This window comes from Cucurbita moschata, unplaced genomic scaffold (assembly GCF_002738365.1).
Source record: "Cucurbita moschata cultivar Rifu unplaced genomic scaffold, Cmos_1.0 Cmo_Scf00005, whole genome shotgun sequence".
Taxonomy (NCBI): domain Eukaryota; kingdom Viridiplantae; phylum Streptophyta; class Magnoliopsida; order Cucurbitales; family Cucurbitaceae; genus Cucurbita; species Cucurbita moschata.
In genome coordinates this window covers 6163159-6185868 of record NW_019268521.1, presented here as the reverse complement: position 1 = coordinate 6185868, position 22710 = coordinate 6163159, and the positions used below count along the sequence as shown (strand labels likewise).

Genomic DNA, 22710 nt, shown 5'->3' with positions numbered 1-22710 from the left:
CGAAATTACTTATAAGCATGGAAACATGGGTAGGTAGACATGAAGTTAAAACAACTTCGAGTGGAGCTTTTCTATGATTTGTCAATTTCATACTCTCTTCCATGTCGAGCAGTGGTATGTGGAAACTTCTCTCTAGTAGATATGTTTTAAAACTTTCAAGGAAAGTCCAGAAGTAAAAGCTCAAAGAGGACAATATCTGTTGGCGGTGGGGTTAGGTTGTTACAAGTGGGTCTCACGATTTCAAACTCATGTAACAAATTTAGGGAAGGCCCAAAAATGACAATATTTGCTGGTAGTAAATTTTTACCGTTAGAAGCGAACTCTCAATTTAACGGATGTAGAAAGTTTGCAAGTGTGAGAAGCATCGCAAACGAGATTGGAGGGCACATCTTTCAACCATTTCAAAATTATGTCAATTGTAGACTTTGTCCTCTAGCAACAAATTTCTTTTGGCTGATTAGAAGTTTTTCTCGAACAAATTCGCAAGGTCCCTTTCAAATAAGTGGGTTTTTTTTTTTTTGTTTTTTTTAGCTTTTTAATATTAACTATGAAGCATGTCCCTTTAGATATTGTTGTACTACTAGCGGAAGCAAGATTGAATATATTCACACACCTACGAACGAAAATTAAAAAAGACAAAGATTTACGTAGTTCGAAAAGAAGAAATTCTCTTATATCCACATGTAGTAACCAATCTTAATAATCTAAGTGTTTACGGGTGAATATCTCACTCTCACAATACAGAGTCTCCTAACAAAAATTTTTCGAAATGTCACCAAATATAATATGACACACAAACTCAATTAAATTTCTATACCCTCAACCATCTTAAACGTAATTCATGTATTATAATGCTATGTATCATAATGCTCATATGAATCCTCTTAAATGAAGATTAATAACCAAAATAAATAAACTATTAATTAAAATGGTTAAATTAATTATAAATTAAATAAGAGGTAATAACCAAAGTAAATAATACAACTAGTTAATATCTGTGCAATAATGTAGGGCCTAACAATTAACAATGGTATAGATTCATCGGCTTGAGGCAAGGTTGACTTTGACTTCAATTGTTTTTTTACTGTGTGCAAAGAAGAACAAGCTCGGGCACTTGCAAGTTTGCGTGTTGATAACAATGGTCCTACGGTTTACTCATACTTTCTATGAACATTACAGTCTGCGTATAGATGGGAAATATTTGCTTAAGGAAGAAAAAAAAAATTATATTATAATTATACTAAATTTTGATCTTATTAAACTTAATAAGCTTTTTTTTTTTTTCATCGTACCTGTCACATCAATAATTACATTATACAATACTTTTACAAATAATTTCATTTATTTTCCTCGACTTGGTTTCAAAGTTATTCATAAACTTGGATGGGTAGACGAGGACTTAAAACTACTTCAAGTGGAGTTTTCTTAAGAACAGTTATTCCAAAACCCTCATCCATATTTAGTAATTCTTGGGATGGTCTACCAATTTCAAATTCATGAAGTAGGCTTGCAAGAGTAAGATGCATAAGCTGAAGGGCAAATGAGATTCCTGGACACATCCTTCGACCACTTCCAAATGGCATTAGTTGTTGATTTTGACCTCTCATGTCAAACTTTGTGTCGCTTGTCAAAAATCTTTCTGGACGAAATTCACTAGGATCCTCCCATACAAGTGGGTCTTTTTGCAGTTTTTGAACATTCACTATAAGGCGTGTCTTTGCAGGGATATGATAACCTGAAACCATACAATCTACCATAGATTCATGAGGGACTAATAATGGCACTGCAGGATACAAACGCAATGTCTCCTTCACAATAGCTTGAAGATATGGTAGATTTTTGACATCAGACTCTTTCACATGTCTCGATCTTCCAACTTTTTCATCTAATTCAAGTTGTGCCTTCTTGAGTGCTTGTTCGTTGTTGAGGAGTAGAGAAAGAGCCCATGTCATGGTAACCGTTGTAGTGTCAGATCCACCCAATATCATCGTCTACACAATATCATAATTTAATTTGTTATTCGGTAAGAATTCGTTCACGTCAGGAATGAGTTTTGAATACATATGCTTACCAAACAAGTAGCTTTGGTGACTGTATCCGCATCGAAACCACATAACCCTCCGTCGTCGTGGACAGCAGAAAGCATGAGATCCATGAAGTCTTGCTCCTCTGTTTCTCCACGTTCACCCGAAGTCTTGGTCTTCTCTCGATGCTCTTTGATCCATTTACTAAGCATTTGGTCAAGCACCTTGGCGGTCTTGTTCATGGCCTTCTTATACCCTCCCAAATCCAACCAACTTAGAAACGGAAACGAATCTGAAGGAACAAATGCCCCAAGCAGTTCAAGAAGATCCCTCAACGCTTGTCGGTACTGCTCCCCACCACTGCCTTCGAAAACAGTGCTGAATCGCTTTCCCATCACCATCCTAAATATTGTATTAAGAGTAGCATCCCCAAACCACGTCCTCATCTCAACCCTCACTTTCCCACCTGATCCCTTATTTAATTCATACAGTTTCTTGATCGAACTTCGAACCTCGGATATTCTAATGTGCTGAAGCTGGTGGAGGCGGTGATTGGTGAGGAGTTCAAGCGTGGCTATTTTACGCACATGGCGCCAGTATGGACCGTAGGGGCTAAGGGACAGCACTGTGTAGTTGTAGCCAAGCAGCTCTGAGGCTACAGCTTTTGAGCGGGATGCGAAGATTGAGTCGTTTGTGGTGAAGCACTCTCGCGCTATTTCCCAACTGCTCACGACAAGGGCTGTGTTCATGCCCAATCTTAAGGTAAAGATAGGTCCGTAGGCGTCGGCCATTTTGGCCAAGGTTATGTGAGTTGGCTCTGTTGCACTTAGTTTATGGAGGTGGCCGATCACTGGCAAACGACCGCCGGCTTCCGGTGGAAGTCTCTTGTTGGTGCGATGAGCGCTGGATCTCCGAGATGTAATAGCAAAGAGCGCATAGAGAAATAGGAGAAGGGCGAAGATTGCCGGTAGAACGTGAGTAAGTTCCATTTGGTGAGCTTTACATTTTAGGAAGGTAGCAATAGGGAGGATTTATATAAGATCTATTGGGTTAAGTGAATGTGTGGAAGATAGGTCATTCCTCTTCTTACTTTTTAAAATGAAACTATGTGTTTATCCATTAAATTTAAATTCTTCTTTTGTCTTGAAGTGATGGGAAACATGGTAAGAATTCATTAATTTTATTGGCTTTCAATCGTTTCAAAATTTGTGGGTTTGGTCCCATCCAAAAATGTGTGGAGTCCAAACCAAAAATTAAGATAGAGTCGAGATTTTCTTTATTCCTATACCTTATCTTCAATCGCCTCTAATAATTTGGACCTTATAAAAAAAACTTTATTCAGATGTCTATTCAATGAGTGAAATTTGTCTAGTCGAGATAGAGGACGAAAAAAAAGAGGAAAAAGAAATTTCTCCCTAATAATTAAAGGGAGTGGGACACCATTCTCTCTTCTAGCTAAAATTTATGTCTCTTTCATTCTATGCTTCTATTTGTTTTGTTTGGGTAAGTGTACTAAAAAGACTATGTTAAAATATTGAAATTTAATTTTTTTTTAAATATTATATGGATGAAATATTATATTATATTATTTTTTTTTTTGTTTATAAAATATTACTAGATTTATTAGATTCAAACAGATGACATAGAAATATAGATGAATGTTCCTTCTTCAAGATGAACGGTCAAATCTGGCCAATACAAGACCAAGCCAAGTCATTCATAAACTTGAGCGGGAAGGCGAGGAGTTATTACAGTCTCAAGTAGATTCTTTCTAATGCTCGTCATTCCAGCACTCTCCTCCATGTCGAGTAGCTGTTTAGATGGCCTTCTTATTTCGAACCCATGAAGCAAATTTGCAAGCGTTAGATGCAAAACTTGGAGGGCGAACGAGATTCCAGGACACATTCTTCTACCACTTCCAAATGGTATTAACTGGGGACTCTGTCCTCTAACATCAAAATCTTTATTATCAGTTAGAAATCTCTCCGGTCGAAATTCACACGGATCTTTCCATATTTGTGGGTCTCTTTGAAGCTTTTGAACATTCACAATAAGACGTGTTCCTGCTGGGATATGGTAACCAGCAACCGTACAATCTTCTATGGATTCATGAGGGATTAGGATCGGTGCTGCAGGATATAAACGCAATGTTTCCTTCACAATAGCTTGAAGATACAACAAATTTTTTACATCAAACTCTCTCACTTGCCTTTGTCTCCCAACCTGTTCGTCTAATTCAAGTTGAGCTCTCTCAATGACTTCGGGATGATTAAGAAGTAAAGAAAGAGCCCATACCATCGTTATTGTTGTAGTGTCGGACCCGGCCAATATAAGAGCCTACACAAGCATCGAGTAGTTTAGAGACGTAAAAAACATATAAGTATGTATGAAATATAAAGCTAATTATGCGTACCAAACATGTAGCCTTGGTGACAGTATGAGCATCATAGTTAGAGAGTTGTCCATCATCTTTAACATTAGAAAGCATCACATCCATGAAGTCAGGAGGGTCCTCCATCTTCCCTTCACCGAGATTCTTCTTCTTTTGTCGATGCTCTTGAAGCCATTTGTCAAACACCTCGTCAAGCACCTTGGCCGTGTTCTTCATGGCCTTCTCATGTCCTCCCAAGTCCAACCATTTTAGAAATGGAAACGAATCCGAGGGAACAAATACTCCAAACCATTCAAAGAAATCCCTCAACGCCGTCCGATATTCTTCATTGCCACTTCCTTCCACCGCCGTGGAGAATCGCTTGCCAACCACTATCCTGAATATTGTGTTGAGAGTTATATCACCAAACCACGTCTTCATCTCCACCAACACTCCCTCATTTGATCCATTATTTCTACCCTTCACACACACCTCATATAGTTTCTTAATCGAACTCCGAACCTCGAATACTCGAATGTGTTGGAGCTGCTCCAGGCGTTGGTTCGTTAAGAGCTCGAGCGTGGCTAGTTTGCGGACATGGCGCCAGTGCGGACCATAAGGGCTCAACCCCATCATGGCATAGTCATACCCCAACAGCTTTGAGGCCACAAGCTTTGGACGAGAGGCGAAGATTCTATCCTTTGTACTAAAACACTCTCTCGCTATTTCCCAATTGCTGACGATCAAGTTTGTGTACACACCCAATCTAACGGTGAAAATTGGGCCGTAGGCATCGGCCATTTTGGCAAATGATATGTGTGCTGGTTCATTTCCAGCTAGACGATGGAGGTGGCCGATCAGCGGCAAGGCTCCGCCGGCTTCAGGTGGCAGTCGCATCCGATGAGCACCGAATGTTCCTCCATATATCTTGGAGAGAGAATAAAGAAAGATGATGAGGGCGAGGATTCCAGCAAAGACGTCCGATGAGGAGAAGCAAGATAATTCCATTTTGGCTACGAAGATGTTGATAATTTGGAATTGGGCAGTAATGGGTAAATATTAAATATAGGCATTGGTTTGAAGATGACGAAGCCAAATGAGACACGAATCCGACAGATAAGAAGTCAATTTTGTTGAATGTCTTACATATTTTATGTATTAGATTGTCGTGACATAAGCAGTGATGGCAACCCACTCCAGGGGCGGGAAAATCGGGGAAACAGACGTCCGACGGGATGAAAAGAGCACCTCACGTGCATGCACGCGCTCACACGCGCGCGGCCACGTGCTCGTACGGACGCGCATGAGTGAGGGAGGGAAGACGCGCGCTGATGCATTGCCACGTGGCGCCCGCTGCACGGTCAGCCGAGATCGAGGTCGTTGGTTCGAAACCGGAAGGACGCGCTGGAAATCCGAATTCTTTTATGCTGACGCGTGGCAACAAGAAGCCGGGTCGGTGGTCCGGGATTCACGCAAGTCATCGGGTCGCGGACTCGGTTAGCGGGCCGCCGGCCTTCGATTCCTGGCCGACGCGAAGTATTTCATTGAATTTTCTCCGCAATTGGATGATTGACACGTGTCCCACTTTTCTCCGGCGATACGCGGCTCATTCGCCCCCTGACACGTGTCTCCGCAGCCGTCTGGTTCTCCTTCCTTCTGCGATTTCCAATTATTTTTTCCAATTTCTTTGCATTTTCATATTTCTTTCTATATATAATTCTGACTAACACCGTTTCTTCCTTCTTTTTAAGTAAGTATTTTTAGTGCAATTTATTTTTAATGGTAGAAATAATTATAATCTAAAATTGCAAGAAACTGCAATACCTATCTCCTTTAACTGAATGTCAGAACTTCTGTTTCTGATTTGTATCGACCACAACTTCCTAACAGATTGTGAGTGTAGTCCTCACTAGATTAACATACTCAAATTTTAGATTCTAATTTTTACTCTATCTCATAGATATGAAGGAAATCCGAGAATGTAGATTTAAGAACTTTACCTTTAAATTTTCCTCCTTTCTTGACGGTTTCAGCCGATTTAAGAGTCAAGAATGTTGTCCTCTAGTTTATGTAAAGATTCCGTGAAGAAGACTCTGCTGGATACTCTTTAAATACTAGAGGCAACAATTATTTCTTTAAAGTGGAAAATATGAAGGAAATCATTATTTCCAACTATAATTTAATTAGTTAATTATTACTTTTAATACTTTTTTTTTCTTTTTCTAAATGAGAACCATAGTGATTTGCTGGGTGATTATAAATCATATTAGAAATGGACACTAGAGGACGTGACATCAAAAAGGCTAGATAGGAGGACGTGAGCCTGTAAAGATGCAGTACTCAAAGAGAGTAGATTGGGGAGTCCCACATTAATCGGAGAAAGGAACTAATCACAGCAAGACGTTAGCCTCAAGGAGTGGTGGATTGTGAGATCACACGGATGGTGGCCTATCACCAGCCAAGCACCACCTGGCTGGGACAGTAGCCTCTTGGGATGAGCGCCAAATATAGTGAAGAAAGCATCGAAGATTTGATTAAATAATATTACAAAGACTTTTGATAAAAACATAGCTGGCGACTATTGTAGTTTAACACGAACACATACACGACAGACATAAAACAAATAACTTCGCCATAAACACCCAAAATATAAGCCTGGAAGCGACTACATTATTGGGCCGTGAAGATGCGAAGGTAAACGCGGGGTGACCAAAACATTAAGAGGAACCAGTTTCTCATTGGCCATACCGAAACCCTCCGCCATATCAATCGATTGGGGCGTCGGGGTTTTGACATTAAAGGAATGTAGAAAGCCAGCCAAAGCGAAATGCACCATTTGAAGCCCAAACGCAATTCCAGGGCACCCTCTTCGCCCACTCCCAAACGGAATCAACTCGAAATTATTCCCTTTCAAATCCACATCGCAATGGGTCGTCAAAAACCTCTCCGGCTTGAACTCAAAGGGGTCTGGCCACACGCGTGGGTCGGTTTGGATCTTCCAAATGTTTGGGATCAATTGGGTGCCTTTGGGAACAAAATAGCCAGCCACAAAGCAGTCCTTGTAGAACTCACGAGGACCCAACAGAGGCCCTGCTGGGTACAGTCGCATTGTCTCTTTCACTACGGCTTGTAAATAAACCAACTTGGTTATGTCGCTCTCATTCACTCGCCTGTCTCTTCCCACCACTTGGTCAAGCTCTTCATAAGCCTTCTCCAGCGCTCCCGGGTTGTTTACCAGTAATGACAGCGCCCATGTTAGAGTCACAGTGCTGGTTTCAGTTCCACCTGCAATCATGTTCTGCATAGGTGGTAGGTGCAGTGATTATTAGAAACTACGAATCTCCGCAATAGTAATATTGTTCATTTTAAACATAAATTCTTATAATTTTACCTTTTATTTTCCCAAAAAAAACGGTTAACATAGAGATCTATTCCTTAATTATAAACCCAACTCAATTAATAAACTCTATTCCAACAATTCTCAAATAAAATAATGAGTTCAAGCAAGGAGTACCAGTGTTGTGGCTTTGACAATTGTATCGTGGTCGAAGTGACGTGGAAGCTCGTTGGTGCGACATAACGAAAGCAAAGAATCCATAAAGTCTCCATCTTTAGTATCCAAACTCTGGTTTTTATCTCTATTCCGGCGGTGTTCTTGGAGCCAACCCTGAAGAATGGAGTCGATTCGTGTGGCTATTTTCTCCATTGCCTTACTATGTCTATCAAATCCCAGATTTGCAAGAATAGGAATGTAGTCTCTCAGCATCCCTTCACCCATCAAATGAAAAGACTTCCCAATTGCCATTTGCAAATCTATTGCTTCTTTTTCATCTCCCTTGGCGTTTGGACCTACGCATCGCTTACCTATGATGACCTTAAGAAGCATATTCGCTATCACATCGCCAAACCAACGCTTCATCTCCACGTTAATGTGTCCCATTTGGTTCTTCTCAGAAGCCCATCTTGCGTGCAACTCTGTAACCGATGTGGCCATCTCACTAAGCATCATGCTCTTAACCTGTGTTCACAGTATAAACAACGGAATTTAGTAGACCACACAATTACCATACCCGATCACGTTTATTTTTGTCAAATACATAAAAAGGGGAGGATTACAAATGTAACCGCCCAAACCAACTGCGAGCTAGCCGATATAAGGGTGTGAAAATCTCTCCCTACCAAACGCGTTTTAAAATCATGAGGCTGAAAGCAATACGTAATGGGTAAAAGTGGACAATATCTACTAGCGGTGTGGGGAATACTATCTCCATTGGTATGAGACCTTTTGGGAAGCCCAAAGCAAAGCCATGATAGCTTATGCTCAAAGTGGACAACATCGTACCATTGTGGAGAGTCGTGATACCTAACATGGTATCAGAGCCATACCCTAAACTTAACCATGTCAATAAAATCCTCAAATATCGAACAAAAAATTCTGAGCCTCGAAGGTGTAGTCAAAAGTGACTAAAGTGTCGAACAAATAGTGTACTTTGTTCGAGAGCTCTAGAGAAAGAAGTCGACCCTCGATAAAGGAGAGGCTATTCGAGAGCTCCATAAGCCTCAGGAAAGGCTTATAGTGTACTTTGTTCGACGGGAGGATTGTTGAGGATTATTGAGAGAGTCCAACCTTTATTAATTCAGAGAAGGATCATGAGTTTATAAGTGGGGAATACTATTTCCATTGGTATAAGACCTTTTGGGGAAGCCCAAAGTAAAGCCATAAGAGCTTATGCTCAAAGTGGACAATATCGTATCATTGTGGAGAGTCGTGATTCCTAACAGTTTGGGCGATTACAAATGGTATTAGAGCCAGACATCGGGCGATGTGCCAGTGAGGAGGCTGAGCCCCAAAGGAGGTGTGTCAGTAAGGACGCTGGCCCTAAATAAGAGTGGATTGTGAGATTCCACATCAGTTGGGGAGGAAAACGAAACATTAGGGTGTGGAAACATCTCCCTAACAAATGTGTTTTAAAAGCGTGAGTTTGAATGTGATACGAAACTGGGCAAAGCAGACAATACGGTGGATTTGGGCTATTACAAATGGTAATAGAGTTGGACACAATAAGGTTTGCCATGCGAACGTTAGGTTCCCAAAGAGTAGATTGTGAGCTCCAAGTCGATTCCAGGTGGGAGAAGAGACCTAAGAATTCAATTACAAAGGTGGGAATTGAAAGAAAGCTCAAAACAAACAATATGGGAGTTAAAACCTGATCGACACGTCGGTTGGAGAGGAGGTGCAAGTGGGATATTTTACGCATATCGCGCCAGTAAGGGCTGTAAGAAGCCAACCCAAACATGGCGAAGTGGTAAGAGAAGTTCTTGGAGACCGAGAGTTCAGGGCGAGATGCAGCGGCGCCGTCGTTAATGCACATGCTTTCTTTGGCCATTTCCCAATTGCTGACGACCAGAGCAGGGCGAGAGCCGATCTGCAGGTGAAAGATCGGGCCATATTTGTCGGCCATGGCTCCAAGAACACGGTGGGGGAGCTTCCCATTGTTGAGCAGATGGAGGTGGCCAATTATGGGCCAAGCACCCGGCGGCGAAGGGACCTTCTTTGCCTCACAAACTCCCCTCTTCACCCACTTTCGTGACAAATAACAAGAAGAGATAATGAAGAGAAGAATGATGGACAATGGGTTTAGGTATGGAAGGGGAAACTCCATTACTTTTAGTGTTTGGAATTGATTTGGTGTGGAAGGATGATCATAATTGAATCAGGTTTGGGGGTTTTATAGCTGCTCCGCAACAACAGTAACAATTAAATATAGACCAAAGAAGCAGAGTATCTGGTGTGGCTTTACTATCAAGTACAAATGAACCACGAGGTCGAATACATATTGTAATGAGTTAGGCGTGAATATGGATGTGTTTCACGAGTTTCTAAAATTAGGTTTTTATCTGCTACACACACTTCACAATCATAGACCACACATCGTCCCTACCATATCTTAGACTATTGATTCTCCCATTAATGAGTTTAATTTTGATATCAACTTCATTTTTATTTAAAGTTGTGAGCTTTATAGAGATTTAACTCTAGTTAGTGGGTGATTCGATGAAAATTGAAGAGTTTCTACCCAAGTTAGTAAGAAAATGATAGCTGATCAATGGAAGGGGCACAACGTTATGGAAGTCTAACCCTATATTGCAACCTTCGACTCAATGGAACGGTCACAATATTGACAACCAATATCACTTGAATATCACTTGAAACTGTTCGTGGAAACCCATTTATGAAGAAAATGTCCAAGACACTCGTCTTATAATATTCACCCATACCAAAACACACTCATGTATTATAGGATAGCTCAATAAGGCCTAAGCGTAGGGTTGGGGGAGACATACATCAACGTGAAGTGTCCATTTAATATCCAATTGACACAAAATTTTACAAACATATATATTTTGCTTACGTGGACTCAACTCTAAAGCCCTTCTCGAGTCCCACAATGGAACCCTAACTTTCGAAGTTATAGCTTGTGAAATCTTATATTAGTTGAAAATTGAGAACAAAACATTTCTTATAAGAGCGTAAAAACCTGTAGATGCGTTTTAAAACTATGAGACTGATAGAGCCAAAGTGAACAATATCTGTTAGCCGTCGGCTTGAGTTGTTATATAACTCATAACCCCATTTGTCTCCCTTAAGCTTGTATTTAACACTATTAGCTATTATTATCACTTCAATTACTGTTTACATGGTTAGCTTTACAATCTTATTTATTTTTCTATCACATATCTATTTTTCTTGGTGTGATAGATTATGCATTGTCTTTCATCTCGGTTGCATCATAAAACTTCTCTTTTAGCCTTTTAACATGCCCAATTTTGTTGAATGTGTTACATATTTTATGTATTAGATTGTCGTGAGATAAGCAGTGATGGCAACCCACTCCAGGGGCGGGACAATCGGGGAAACAGACGTCCAACGGGATGAAAAGTGCACCTCACGCATATGCACGCGCTCACACGCGTGCGGCCACGTGCGCGTACGGACGCGCATGAGGGAGGGAGGGAAGACGCGCGCTGATGCATTGCCACGTGGCGCCCGCTGCACGGTCAGCCGAGATCGAGGTCCTTGGTTCGAAACCGGAAGACGCGCTGGAAATCCGAATTCTTTTATGCTGACGCGTGGCAACGAGAAGCCGGGTCGGTGTCCTGGGTTTCACGCGGGTCTTCGGGTCGCGGACTCGGCTAGCGGGCCGCCGGCCTTCGATTCCTGCCCGACGCGCAGTATTTCATAGAATTACTCCGCCATTGGATGATTGACACGTGTCCCTGTCTTCTCCGGCGATGCGCGGCTCCTTCGCCGCCAGACACGTGTCTCGGCTGCCGTTTGGTTCTCCTTCCTTCTGCGATTTCCAATTATTTTTTCCTTTTATTTGCATTTTCATATTTCTTTCTACATAACTGGGACTAACACCATTTCTTCACGAGATTGGGAGAGTTTATATCCATATTTAAGTAAATATTTTTTCTACAAATTATTTTTAATGGTATATTTTTTCTACAAATTATTTTTAATGGTTGAGATAATTATCTTAGTCTAAAGATGGTAAGAAACAACAATAGCTATCTTATGTGACAAAAGTAGAAACTTCTGATTTAGATCTGAATCTTCTACAACTTTCTTTACCGATTGAATTAACTTATTCAAATTTCAGATTCTAACTCTTATTATATCTCACAAATCTTAAATAAATCCTAAAATTTAGATTCAAGAACATTACTTTAAATTTTTTTTTTTTTTTACGGGTTTCAAACGATTTAAGAATCAAGAATGTTCGTTTTAGGAAGATTTCGTGAGGAAGGCTGGACTGTATTCGAACTCGTGTGGAGCTACGATTACCTCTCTCTCTCTCCAGAATTTTCTTTCTCTCTCTAGAACCGTCTTTCTCCCCCAATTTTCTTTTCTGTTCTTTTCTTTTCCCCTCGTTTACTTTTTTTTTCTTTTTTCCCTTTATTTTTCTCACTGTCCTCAATTTCAGGGGCTGTAGGGAGAGCAGAATGACCGATTTACTCCTCCGAGTTGACTTTCATCATATTTATAATTTTCCATCATTTTACTTTTATATTTTCCTCAATTTCTTCTTTTAATTTCTAACCTGTTTTTTATTCCCAAACTTGGTCTCTAAATTTCTCAATAAAATCTTAAGAGTTTGACTTTAAAAGTAATTAGATTTTTCATTTTTTGTCGAAGCTCTCAGTCTTAAAAATGCCTAGATGAAAATTTAAATGGAGGCATGCTCTAGATGTTCTGATGAGATGAATAGTACATGGGTCGGTTCAGACAAATATGTCTGAGCAAGTCAAGATGACCAAGTTGCCTCGAGCGAATTAAATTACGACTAAACATGCATATATGAGCGGTGTATGTGGCTGAACAATAAATTGTTTTCGGTTGATTAAAGAGAACGTAGCCTTAGATCTAATAAACCATAAAATCGGCCCAAAAATGTAAACTAAAGTTGCATTTTTTATAAGATGACATAGCTAAAAAAGTACCACCACTTTAAAGGATTTGATTTTGGTCAGATTAGTACTTGTTTGGTTCCATTCCAACATCATATCTGCATTGGATACTCTTTAATGCTAGAGGCAACAGTTAAAGTGGAAAATATGAATAGGCAAAACGCTAGCTAGGATTATGAGATCACACTGGTCAGTTTGCAGAGGGAGGTGGTCTATCACCGGGCAAGCACCACCTGGCTGGGGCGGTAGCCTCTTGCGATGAGCGCCAAATATAGTGAAGAAAGCATAAAGAAGGACGAAGATTTGATTAAATAATATTACAAAGACTTTTGATAAAAACATAGCTGGCGACTATTGTAGTTTAACACGAACACATACATGACAGACATAAAACAAATAACTTCGCCATAAACACCCAAAATACAAGCCTGGAAGCGACTACATTATTGGGCCGTGAAGATGCGAAGGTAAACGCGGGGTGACCAAAACATTAAGAGGAACCACTTTCTCATTGGCCATACCGAAATGCTCCGCCATATCAACTGGTTGGGGCGTCGGGGTTTTGACGGTAAAGGAATGCAAAAGGCCAGCCAAGGCGAAATGCACCATCTGAAGCCCAAACGCAACTGCGGGGCACCCTCTTCGCCCACTCCCAAACGGAATCAACTCGAAATTATTCCCTTTCAAATCCACGTCGCAATGGGTCGTCAAAAACCTCTCCGGCTTGAACTCAAAGGGGTCTGGCCACACGCGTGGGTCGGTTTGGATCTTCCAAATGTTCGGGATCAATTGGGTGCCTTTGGGAACAAAATAGCCGGCCACAAAGCAGTCCTTGTAGAACTCACGAGGACCCAAGAGAGGCCCTGCTGGGTACAGTCGCATTGTCTCTTTCACTACGGCTTGTAAATAAACCAACTTGGTTATGTCGCTCTCATTCACTCGCCTGTCTCTTCCCACCACTTGGTCAAGCTCTTCATAAGCCTTCTCCAGCGCTCCCGGGTTGTTTACCAGTAATGACAGCGCCCATGTTAGAGTCACAGAGCTGCTTTCAGTTCCACCTGCAATCATGTTCTGCATAGGCAGTTGGATTGATTATTAGAAATCACCAATCTCATAAATTTTTGTAGCTTTGCTTTTGATTTTCTAAAAAAGTTTCGCACCAATAATGATTTATTCCTTTATTATAAACGCACGATCAATTAGTAGGACTCTCTACCAACAATTCTCAAATAATATAATTAGTTTAATGAGAGAGTACCAGTATTGTGGCTTTGACAATTGTATCGTGGTCGAATTGGCTCGGAAGCTCGTTGGAGCGACATAACGAAAGCAAAGAATCCATAAAGTCTCCATCTTTAGTATCCAAACTCTGATTTTTAGCTTTATTCCGGCGGTGTTCTTGGAGCCAACCCTGAAGAATGGAGTCGATTCGTATGGCTATTTTCTCCATTGCCTTAACATGTCTATCAAATCCCAGATTTGCAAGAATAGGAATGTAGTCTCTCAGCATCCCTTCACCCATCAAATGAAAAGACTTCCTAATTGCCATTTGCAAGTCTATTGCTTCTTTTTCATCTCCCTTGGCGTTTGGACCTACGCATCTTTTACCTATGATGACCTTAAGAAGCATATTCAATGTCACATCGCCAAACCAACGCTTCATCTCCACCTTAATGTGTCCCAATTGGTTCTTCTCCGAAGCCCATCTTGTGTGCAACTCTGTAACTGATGTGGCCATCTCACTAAGCATCATGCTCTTAGCCTGTGTTCACAATATAAACAACGGAATTTAGTAGAGTCCAGAATTACCATACCCGATCATGTTTATTTCTGTAAAATACATAAAAGGGGAGGATTACATAGGTAACAAGTCAATCACTGGTTAAATCACTGGTTAATATAAAGGTGTGAAAATCTCTCTCTAACATAACAGTTTTAAAATTATGAGGCTGAAGGTAATAAGTAATAGATAAACGCAAACAATATCTACTAGCTGTGAGTTTGAGCAATTATAAATGGTATCAGACCCAGACACCGGACGATGTGCCAGTGAGGAGGCTGAGCCCCAAAGGAGGTGGACACGAGGAGGTGTGTCAGTAAGGACGCTGGCTCCAAAGAAGGGTGGATTGTGAGATTCCACATCAGTTGGGGAGGAAAACGAAACATTAGGGAGTGGAAACATCTCCCTAACAAATGTGTTTTAAAAGCGTGAGTCTAAATACGATACGAAACTGAGCAAAGCAGATAATACGGTGGATTTGGGCTATTACAAATGGTTGTAATAGAGTTGGACACCATAAAGTCGGTGCGAACGTTGGGTTCCCAAAAGTAGATTGTGAGCTCCTAAGTCGATTCGAGGTTGGAGAAGGGACCTAAGAATTCATTACAAAGGTGGGAATTGAAAGAAAGCTCAAAACAAACAATATCGGAGTTAAAACCTGATCGACACGTCCGTTGGAGAGGAGGTGCAAGTGGGATATTTTACGCATATCGCGCCAGTAAGGGCTGTAAGAAGCCAACCCAAACATGGCGAAGTGGTAAGAGAAGTTCTTGGAGACCGAGAGTTCAGGGCGAGATGCAGCGGCGCCGTCGTTAATGCACATGCTTTCTTTGGCCATTTCCCAATTGCTGACGACCAGAGCAGGGCGAGAGCCGAGCTGCAGGTGAAAGATCGGGCCATATTTGTCGGCCATGGCTCCAAGAACACGGTGGGGGAGCTTCCCATTGTTGAGCAGATGGAGGTGGCCAATTATGGGCCAAGCACCCGGCGGCGAAGGGGCCTTCTTTGCCTCACAAACTCCCCTCTTCACCCACTTTCGTGACAAATAACAAGAAGAGATAATGAAGAGAAGAATGATGGACAGTGGGTTTAGGTATGGAAGGGGAAACTCCATTACTTTTAGTGTTTGGAATTGATTTGGTGTGGAAGGATGATCATAATTGAATCAGGTTTGGGGGTTTTATAGCTGCTCCGCAACAACAGTAACAATTAAATATAGACCACAGAAGCAGAGTATCTGGTGTGGCTTCACTATCGAGTACAAATGAACCACGAGGTCGGATAGATATTGTAATGAGTTAGGCGTGAATATGGATGTGTTTCACGAGTTCTAAAATTAGGTTTTTATCTGCTACACACACTTCACAATCATAGACCACACATCGTCCCTACCATATCTTAGACTATTGATTCTCCCATTAATGAGTTTAATTTTTATCTTTAAAGAGATTAAACTCTAGTTAGTGGGTGATTGGATGAAAATTAAACAGTTTCTACATAGGTTAGTTAGACAACGATAGTTTCTAACCCTATATTGCAACAGACTCAATGGAACGGTCACAGTAGTGACAACCAATATCACTTGAAACTGTTCGTGGAAACCCATCTATAAAGAAAGACGCCCAAGACACTCGTCTTACAATACTCACCCATACCATAACACACTCATGTATTATGGAGTAGCTCACTAAGTCCTAAGCGTAGGGTTGGTGGAGCCATACACCAGCATGAAGCGTCCATCTAATGTCTAATTGACACAAAATTTTACAAACATATATATTTTGCTTACATGGACTCAACTCTAAAGCCCTTCTCGAGTCCCACAATGGAACCCTAACTTTCAAGGTTATAGCTTGTGAAATCTCGTATTAGTTGAAAATGAGAACGAAACATTTCTTATAAAAGTGTAAAAACCTCTCCCTAATAGATGCGTTTTAAAACGGTAAAACTGGTGGGGTCAAAGTGAACAATATTAGTTAGTCATCGGCTTGGGGTGTTACATAGCTCATAACCCCATTTATCCCGGTTTAGCTTGTTTTTAACACTATTAGCTATTATTAGCTATTATTTTCTTGGTGTGATAGATTATGCATAGTCGATTACATCATAAAATTTATCTTTTAGCCTTTAACATGGCCAATAAGTGGCATCTACCACACATTTATTGTAATATTGAAAACTATAACTTTAGCACATATTTGATTTCAGCTTAGCTTGGAAATGAAAGTTGACAATGATTGATTCATGAATTGAAAGCGTGAAGATGAGAGGGTAACCGTGAGGTGACCAAAACATGGAGAGGAAGCACCTTCTCATTGGCCATTCCGAAATTCTCCGACATATCAATTGGGTCCTTAGTGGGGTTTTTGACATCAAAGCACTGTAAAAACCCAGCCAAAGTGAAATGCATCATTTGAAGCCCAAACGCCACTCCCGGGCACCCTCTCCGCCCACTCCCAAACGGAATCAACTCAAAATGATTCCCCTTCAAATCCACATCCTTATGGGTCGTCAAAAACCGCTCCGGCTTGAACTCAAACGGCTCACACCAAACCCGTGGGTCGGTTTGGATCTTCCAAATGTTTGGGATCAACTGGGTGCCTTTGGGAACAAAGTAGCCTCCCACAACGCAGTCCTTGTGGAACTCACGAGGCCCCAACAGAGGCCCTGCAGGGTACAATCGCATCGTCTCCTTAATTATGGCTTGTAAATAAACAAGCTTGCCTACGTCGTCCTCTGTCACCCTCCTCTCTCTCCCGACCACCGCGTCCAGCTCCTGCCACGCCTTTTCCAGAACATGTGGATTGTTTAGTAGCAACGACATGGCCCATGTTAGAGTCACCGTCGTGCTTTCAGTTCCACCTGCAAACATATTCTGCATATACAAATTTATCGTATCAATTTAAGGAATAATCATGAATTTATAAGTAAATCTAAAATTCAAAACAAAAAAAATAGACAATTTCAGAGAGAGTCGTGATTCCTAACAATATATAATAAAATTTAGATACCCACGAGGGTTGTGGCCTTGGTAATGGTATCACCGTCGTAGTAACCTTCAATCTCCTTGCCATTATATAAAGAAATGAGAGCGTCCATAAAATCTCTGTCATTTTCACCGGAAGAAGCTGATCTTCTACGCTTGTGTTCTTCCAGCCATTCACTTAGAACCATGTCGAATCGTTTCGCTATATTCTTCATCACTGGCACCTGCCCATTAAATCCCAGCCGTCCGATCAGTGGAATATAGTCTTGCAACAACCCTTGACCCATCAAATGGAAGGAGTCCCTAATTGCCAATTGGATATCTTTGGCTTCCTTTTCACCGCCCTCGGCGTTCGGACCCACACATCGTTTCCCGATGATGATCTTCAGAAGCATATTCACTATCACATCCCCAAACCAACGCTTCATTTCTACAGCAACCTGCCCCGATTCATCCTTCTGGGCACCCCATGTTTCGTGCAGCTCTGTCAGCGATGTGTTGATCTGAGCGAGCATAGTGCTCTTAACCTGTGTTTCAGAATATTAGTAGGCAATAAATTATCAGAATTTGTAAGTAAGAAATATTTAAAACCTGGTGAACGCGCGGATTAGAGAGGAGCTCTATGTGAGTGACTTTACGAATCTCGCGCCAGTAAGGACTGTAAGGAGCCAAGCCGAAGGCAGCAAAGTCGTAAGAGAAATATTTTGTGCCAGAGACACCAGGGCGGGAGGCGGCGGCGGCGTCGTTAAAGCACATGCTTTCCTTGGCCATTTCCCAGCTGCTGACCACTAGAGCCGAGCGGGAGCCGAGCTGGAGACGGAAGATGGGCCCATATTTGTCGGCCATGGCTCCAAGAGCATGATGGGGGAGCTTTGCATTGTGGAGAAGATGGAGGTGGCCGATGATGGGCCAGGCTCCCGGCGGTGAAGGCGCCTGCTTGCGCTCTGCCACTTTGTGCTGCTGCCACTTTCGCCACAGATAATAACAGGAAGTAATGAAAAACAAAAGAAGAAGCACGGTGATGGAGGATGGTAATTGGAAGTCCATGATTTTTGGAGGTTAGAAATTAAAGGATTCCTTAAAGATTTTATAATGGATGAACAAGAACGTGGAGAATTTGATATCAACCACATACTAAGAAGAGTTAAGTAACACAAGGTATGAACTTGCGTTCTCGGCTACGAACGCTAGGCTGATATTCATTAATGTTTTTGAGTACGATCTTCATGTCTTTTGATTACAATGTATTTAATTTTTCCCAAAGCTACGGATGGTCTCTTCTTTAATCAAAATTGTGATTTCAACACAAAAACATGCTCAATCCACAGTACCATGGTTCAAATGATTATTGATATGGTTTCCCGGTAACTTAGACGATTCACCTACTTGACCTCAGCTGTTTTTTAGTTTATTTCAAGAATAATTTATATCAATTACCATTAAACTATATTGGAATATATGGTTAATACTATTTTACTAGCAAACTAGTGTCATAAATTAGAATAATTGCATACATACCCTCACTCAAAAAAAATAATTGTAGTGGCCCAAATCCAGTGAAAATACAAAAATACCCCTTCATAATAATATTCATTCAATAATATGTTGGTTGATTTACTCAGTTTCTTTTTTAACAAGTAAATTGTTAAAATATTATTGAGTAATTCATTACCTAACAACAGTGCTACTATTTTTGTTTGAAAAATATTAAGAGTGTAAATTTAACCTATCCTTTTTAATTATTAAGTCAAATAGAGAAGGCATTCATTGTGGTTGCTTCCGGTAATAACCGAGTCAATAATTATCTCCTAATAATTACAAATATAAATTCTGGAGAATTCTCTAACTACCTCCAATAATAAATAAATAAATCTCAATCACATGGTAACATTTTCATCAAATAATTTATTATTAGATGAGTTAGATTTTTTTTAATCATTATATTATTTATTTGAGTTTAAGCTTTGGAATTATTTTATTCTTTAGCTTTTAGAAAAAAGTTTACTCTTTTTAAATTTTATTTTTGTTCTTCGTCCACTCCTGTTTTCTTTCCAATAAAAAAAGAAAATTTTATAATTTTGGACAAACATGACGATGACAAAAGATGACAAAAGATACTGGCTCCACGAATAAAGTAGAGATCTTTTAAAGTTGGTTATTTTTTTTTTTCTTTTTCACGTTTAAATGAAAATAAGTGTAATTTAGTGGTGAGGAGAGAGGAGAGGCAGATTTTCAAAAAAAAAACAAAATTTGGGCCATATTTTCACATGTAACTAACTCTATAAGAAATACGCTATCAATCAAGAAAAGTATATAAATCCAAATGACTTGAGCCAACCACCACCGCATAATCTTCTTCTTCCCTCTCTCTCTCTCGTGTATATCAGCTTACAATAAATTTTAAAACAAACATTTTAAATACTATTTTTTTTATTTATTAAACAAAAACGTGTTGCTGCCCGAACATTATTTCAACCTTTTTTTTTTCTTTTTTTATTATAAATATGAGGAGGGAAATAAATCTAGAAATAGAAATTCTAGATATGTTAGTTATAGTGTTCATATGTACCTAACTTTTCTCATTCATGTAAGGATGCCCTCAATTTATATATATATACACGCATTTTCAATATTAATATCAATTTCCCTCTACTTTACTTTCATTTTATTTTCAATTTTTATCCCTTCATGCTCTCCTATTTAAAATTAATTTTTAACCATCTTAGAATAATAATTTTACGAATACAATCTTACTAAACAAAGACTCCAACTTTTAAACAATTAGTTCCATGGATGCCAGTGTAACAGCCTAAGTCTATCGTTATTTGCCTACTTTAACCCTTCATATAGTGTTTTCAGTCTCACAATTTTAGAACTCTTCTACAAGGGAATTGATGTAGTATCGCACGATCCACCCTTTTAGAGGCCAACATCTACAGCCCGATGTCCGATTCTCCGATGGTGGGTGTCCATATTCTTCTTCTTCCTTGGAAATTTTAGGATTGAGGTGCAAATATGACCTCAGAATTAAGTTAATAAAAAGTAAAAATACATAAATAATTGCTGTAAAGTAGCCACCAAAATATGTGCATTTTGTAGGAGGTTACAAACGCCCTCATGAAACATTTTCACTTGAGAATTGCAAGGAGTAGATGACAAGAAAAATATCCACATGAAACGGCGCAACATAACAGAGTTGATAAACATAAGACACTGTAAATAGACTTACAAAACATTATAGCAAATTGATTAGGCAGAATCAACCGCATAAGCACTGGGTGGGAGGCGAGGCTTGACTAGAAGTTTAAGAGAGCTGACTCTACGGGCGGTGAGTCCAGAGTTAACAGCAGCCATGTCAACCGGTTCATCAAAACGAGTTCCAATTTCAAATGAATGAATCAGAGTTGCCAGCAGCAGCTGCGTCATTTGAACTCCAATGCCCAGCCCAGGACAAGCCCTTCTTCCATACCCAAACGGGCCCAGTTCAAAATTCTTGCCACTCACATCCAACTGCTTGTGCCTACCCAGAAACCTCTCGGGCTTGAATTCCAAAGGCTCTGCCCAAACTCGAGGGTCCGTCTGTATCTTCCAAAGGTTAGTGATGAGGCGTGTGCCGGCGGCCACGTTATAGCCTCCCACCGTGCAGTCCTGGCTGAACTCTCGCACACCCCCCAGTGGGCCTGGTGGGTACAACCTAAATGTCTCTTTCACAATGGCTTGGAGATACACCAGCTTGCTTATGTCTGATTCATCCACTACCCTTTCCTTTCCGACATGCATGTCTAGCTCCTCTTGTGCCTTTCTTAGTATCTCTCGGTTGTTCAATAACGATGAGATCGCCCATGTCACAGTGACTGTCATGGTGTCAGTTCCCCCGGCTATAAGGGTCTGTCATACACACTCTAATAAGTCATCCTCCGACATAAAAAAAATTGTTAAAACTAAATGGAACGATGAATGTCTTATGTAATATACCATGCAAGTGGCTTTGATGACTGTATCAGCATCATACCCAGCAAGGTCCATCGTTCCTTCTTCAAGACTCGAAAGCATCACATCCATGAAGTCATGTTCACTATCGGCGGCTGCGGCGGTGGAGGAGTGTCTCCTTCGGCGGTGTTCTTCCAGCCAGTCCGTAATAAGACAGTCCAATTCCCTTGAAGTTGTCTTCATGGCCTTCTCATAGCCGCCCAAATCCAGCCATCTAAGAAAGGGAATGGCATCTCCCACCATAAACTGACCACCCAAATCAAAGAATTCCCTCATGGCTTTGCGGCACCGTCTCACAACCGCATCATCGCCAATGAATCTCTTCCCGCAAACCATCATCAAACTCACATTCAAATTAATATTCCCAATCCACTCATCCATATCAACAACCAAATCTCTATTTGTGATCCACAAATCGTAAAGCTCCTTCACCGCTCTCTTCACCTCAGAAACTCTAACGTCTCTGTTCAACGCCAAACGGCGGTTCGACAGCAGTTTGGAGATTATGATTTTGCGCACGCTGCGGTAAAAGGAATCATAATATGGCCTGAACCCAAAACCGGCAAAGTTATAGCTCAACAATTCGCCTACCACACTTTTGGGACGCGAAGAAACGACTGAATCAAGAGTTGTGTAGCACTCTTTTGCCACTTCCCAATTGCTTATAACCAGGCCTTTCCGGACACCAACTCGAATGGTGAATATTGGTCCGTATTTGTCGGCCATGTCTCCCAGTGTTTCGTAGGGGAGCTTTGGACCTACCAGCAGCCGCAGGTGGCCTATAATCGGCCATCCGCCGTCTGCCTCAGGAGGGTGTCTGCCTTTGCAAGGCCTGCCCAGCTTCTTCAAGATAAAAACGGAGAAGAGAAGCAAGAGGATGAGTCCTACTATGTTGAGGAACGGTGAAACGATTTCCATGGATGTTGTTTCGGGAAATTGCATGTCAATTGTGTCACTCACTCCAAACCCTATGTATCTATGCAAGTCTGTCAATCCTTATCCAAGATACTAAAACGTGTCGAAGGATAAATTTCCACCATCTCCGACCACTACCACACAACATGACATTTATGCTGCAGCACTCTGC

The 22710-nt window shown here is 40.8% G+C and overlaps 6 protein-coding genes across 6 annotated transcripts; all 6 read right to left on the bottom strand.

Moving 5' to 3' along the window:
- Nucleotides 1–1224: 1224 nt before the first annotated feature.
- LOC111442568 (cytochrome P450 CYP82D47-like) lies at nucleotides 1225–3068 on the bottom strand. Its single transcript, XM_023079975.1, has 2 exons — nucleotides 2072–3068; nucleotides 1225–1991 (listed from the first exon to the last, which is right to left on the bottom strand). The coding sequence occupies exons 1-2, from the start codon at nucleotides 3011–3013 to the stop codon at nucleotides 1368–1370; spliced, it is 1566 nt and encodes a 521-aa protein (XP_022935743.1). The 5' UTR covers nucleotides 3014–3068; the 3' UTR covers nucleotides 1225–1367.
- Nucleotides 3069–3678: 610 nt separating this feature from the next.
- Nucleotides 3679–5403, bottom strand: LOC111442562 (cytochrome P450 CYP82D47-like). Its single transcript, XM_023079971.1, has 2 exons — nucleotides 4438–5403; nucleotides 3679–4361 (listed from the first exon to the last, which is right to left on the bottom strand). The coding sequence occupies exons 1-2, from the start codon at nucleotides 5401–5403 to the stop codon at nucleotides 3738–3740; spliced, it is 1590 nt and encodes a 529-aa protein (XP_022935739.1). The 3' UTR covers nucleotides 3679–3737.
- Nucleotides 5404–7060: 1657 nt separating this feature from the next.
- Nucleotides 7061–10176, bottom strand: LOC111442946 (cytochrome P450 CYP82D47-like). The gene is made up of 3 exons (XM_023080510.1): nucleotides 9603–10176; nucleotides 7910–8413; nucleotides 7061–7693 (listed from the first exon to the last, which is right to left on the bottom strand). The coding sequence occupies exons 1-3, from the start codon at nucleotides 10056–10058 to the stop codon at nucleotides 7061–7063; spliced, it is 1593 nt and encodes a 530-aa protein (XP_022936278.1). The 5' UTR covers nucleotides 10059–10176.
- Nucleotides 10177–13169: 2993 nt separating this feature from the next.
- LOC111442561 (cytochrome P450 82A3-like) lies at nucleotides 13170–15909 on the bottom strand. The gene is made up of 3 exons (XM_023079970.1): nucleotides 15306–15909; nucleotides 14126–14629; nucleotides 13170–13938 (listed from the first exon to the last, which is right to left on the bottom strand). The coding sequence occupies exons 1-3, from the start codon at nucleotides 15759–15761 to the stop codon at nucleotides 13306–13308; spliced, it is 1593 nt and encodes a 530-aa protein (XP_022935738.1). The 5' UTR covers nucleotides 15762–15909; the 3' UTR covers nucleotides 13170–13305.
- An 869-nt stretch (nucleotides 15910–16778) lies between these two features.
- Nucleotides 16779–18890, bottom strand: LOC111442563 (cytochrome P450 82A3-like). Its single transcript, XM_023079972.1, has 3 exons — nucleotides 18225–18890; nucleotides 17663–18160; nucleotides 16779–17522 (listed from the first exon to the last, which is right to left on the bottom strand). The coding sequence occupies exons 1-3, from the start codon at nucleotides 18678–18680 to the stop codon at nucleotides 16890–16892; spliced, it is 1587 nt and encodes a 528-aa protein (XP_022935740.1). The 5' UTR covers nucleotides 18681–18890; the 3' UTR covers nucleotides 16779–16889.
- A 1860-nt stretch (nucleotides 18891–20750) lies between these two features.
- LOC111443336 (cytochrome P450 CYP82D47-like) lies at nucleotides 20751–22648 on the bottom strand. Its single transcript, XM_023081111.1, has 2 exons — nucleotides 21609–22648; nucleotides 20751–21521 (listed from the first exon to the last, which is right to left on the bottom strand). The coding sequence occupies exons 1-2, from the start codon at nucleotides 22563–22565 to the stop codon at nucleotides 20883–20885; spliced, it is 1596 nt and encodes a 531-aa protein (XP_022936879.1). The 5' UTR covers nucleotides 22566–22648; the 3' UTR covers nucleotides 20751–20882.
- Nucleotides 22649–22710: the final 62 nt, after the last annotated feature.

Coding starts and splice junctions, on each gene's coding strand:
- LOC111442568 (XM_023079975.1), bottom strand. CDS start 3,013: ATGGAACTTACTCACGTTCTACCGGCAATCTTCGCCCTTCTCCTATTT. Junction 1,992..2,071: donor TCACCAAAGCTACTTGTTTG/GTAAGCATATGT, acceptor GATATTGTGTAG/ACGATGATATTGGGTGGATC.
- LOC111442562 (XM_023079971.1), bottom strand. CDS start 5,403: ATGGAATTATCTTGCTTCTCCTCATCGGACGTCTTTGCTGGAATCCTC. Junction 4,362..4,437: donor TCACCAAGGCTACATGTTTG/GTACGCATAATT, acceptor ATGCTTGTGTAG/GCTCTTATATTGGCCGGGTC.
- LOC111442561 (XM_023079970.1), bottom strand. CDS start 15,761: ATGGAGTTTCCCCTTCCATACCTAAACCCACTGTCCATCATTCTTCTC. Junction 14,630..15,305: donor CCAACGGACGTGTCGATCAG/GTTTTAACTCCG, acceptor TTGTGAACACAG/GCTAAGAGCATGATGCTTAG. Junction 13,939..14,125: donor TTGTCAAAGCCACAATACTG/GTACTCTCTCAT, acceptor CTGCCTATGCAG/AACATGATTGCAGGTGGAAC.
- LOC111442946 (XM_023080510.1), bottom strand. CDS start 10,058: ATGGAGTTTCCCCTTCCATACCTAAACCCATTGTCCATCATTCTTCTC. Junction 8,414..9,602: donor CCAACCGACGTGTCGATCAG/GTTTTAACTCCC, acceptor CTGTGAACACAG/GTTAAGAGCATGATGCTTAG. Junction 7,694..7,909: donor TTGTCAAAGCCACAACACTG/GTACTCCTTGCT, acceptor CCACCTATGCAG/AACATGATTGCAGGTGGAAC.
- LOC111442563 (XM_023079972.1), bottom strand. CDS start 18,680: ATGGACTTCCAATTACCATCCTCCATCACCGTGCTTCTTCTTTTGTTT. Junction 18,161..18,224: donor CTAATCCGCGCGTTCACCAG/GTTTTAAATATT, acceptor TCTGAAACACAG/GTTAAGAGCACTATGCTCGC. Junction 17,523..17,662: donor TTACCAAGGCCACAACCCTC/GTGGGTATCTAA, acceptor TTGTATATGCAG/AATATGTTTGCAGGTGGAAC.
- LOC111443336 (XM_023081111.1), bottom strand. CDS start 22,565: ATGCAATTTCCCGAAACAACATCCATGGAAATCGTTTCACCGTTCCTC. Junction 21,522..21,608: donor TCATCAAAGCCACTTGCATG/GTATATTACATA, acceptor TGTGTATGACAG/ACCCTTATAGCCGGGGGAAC.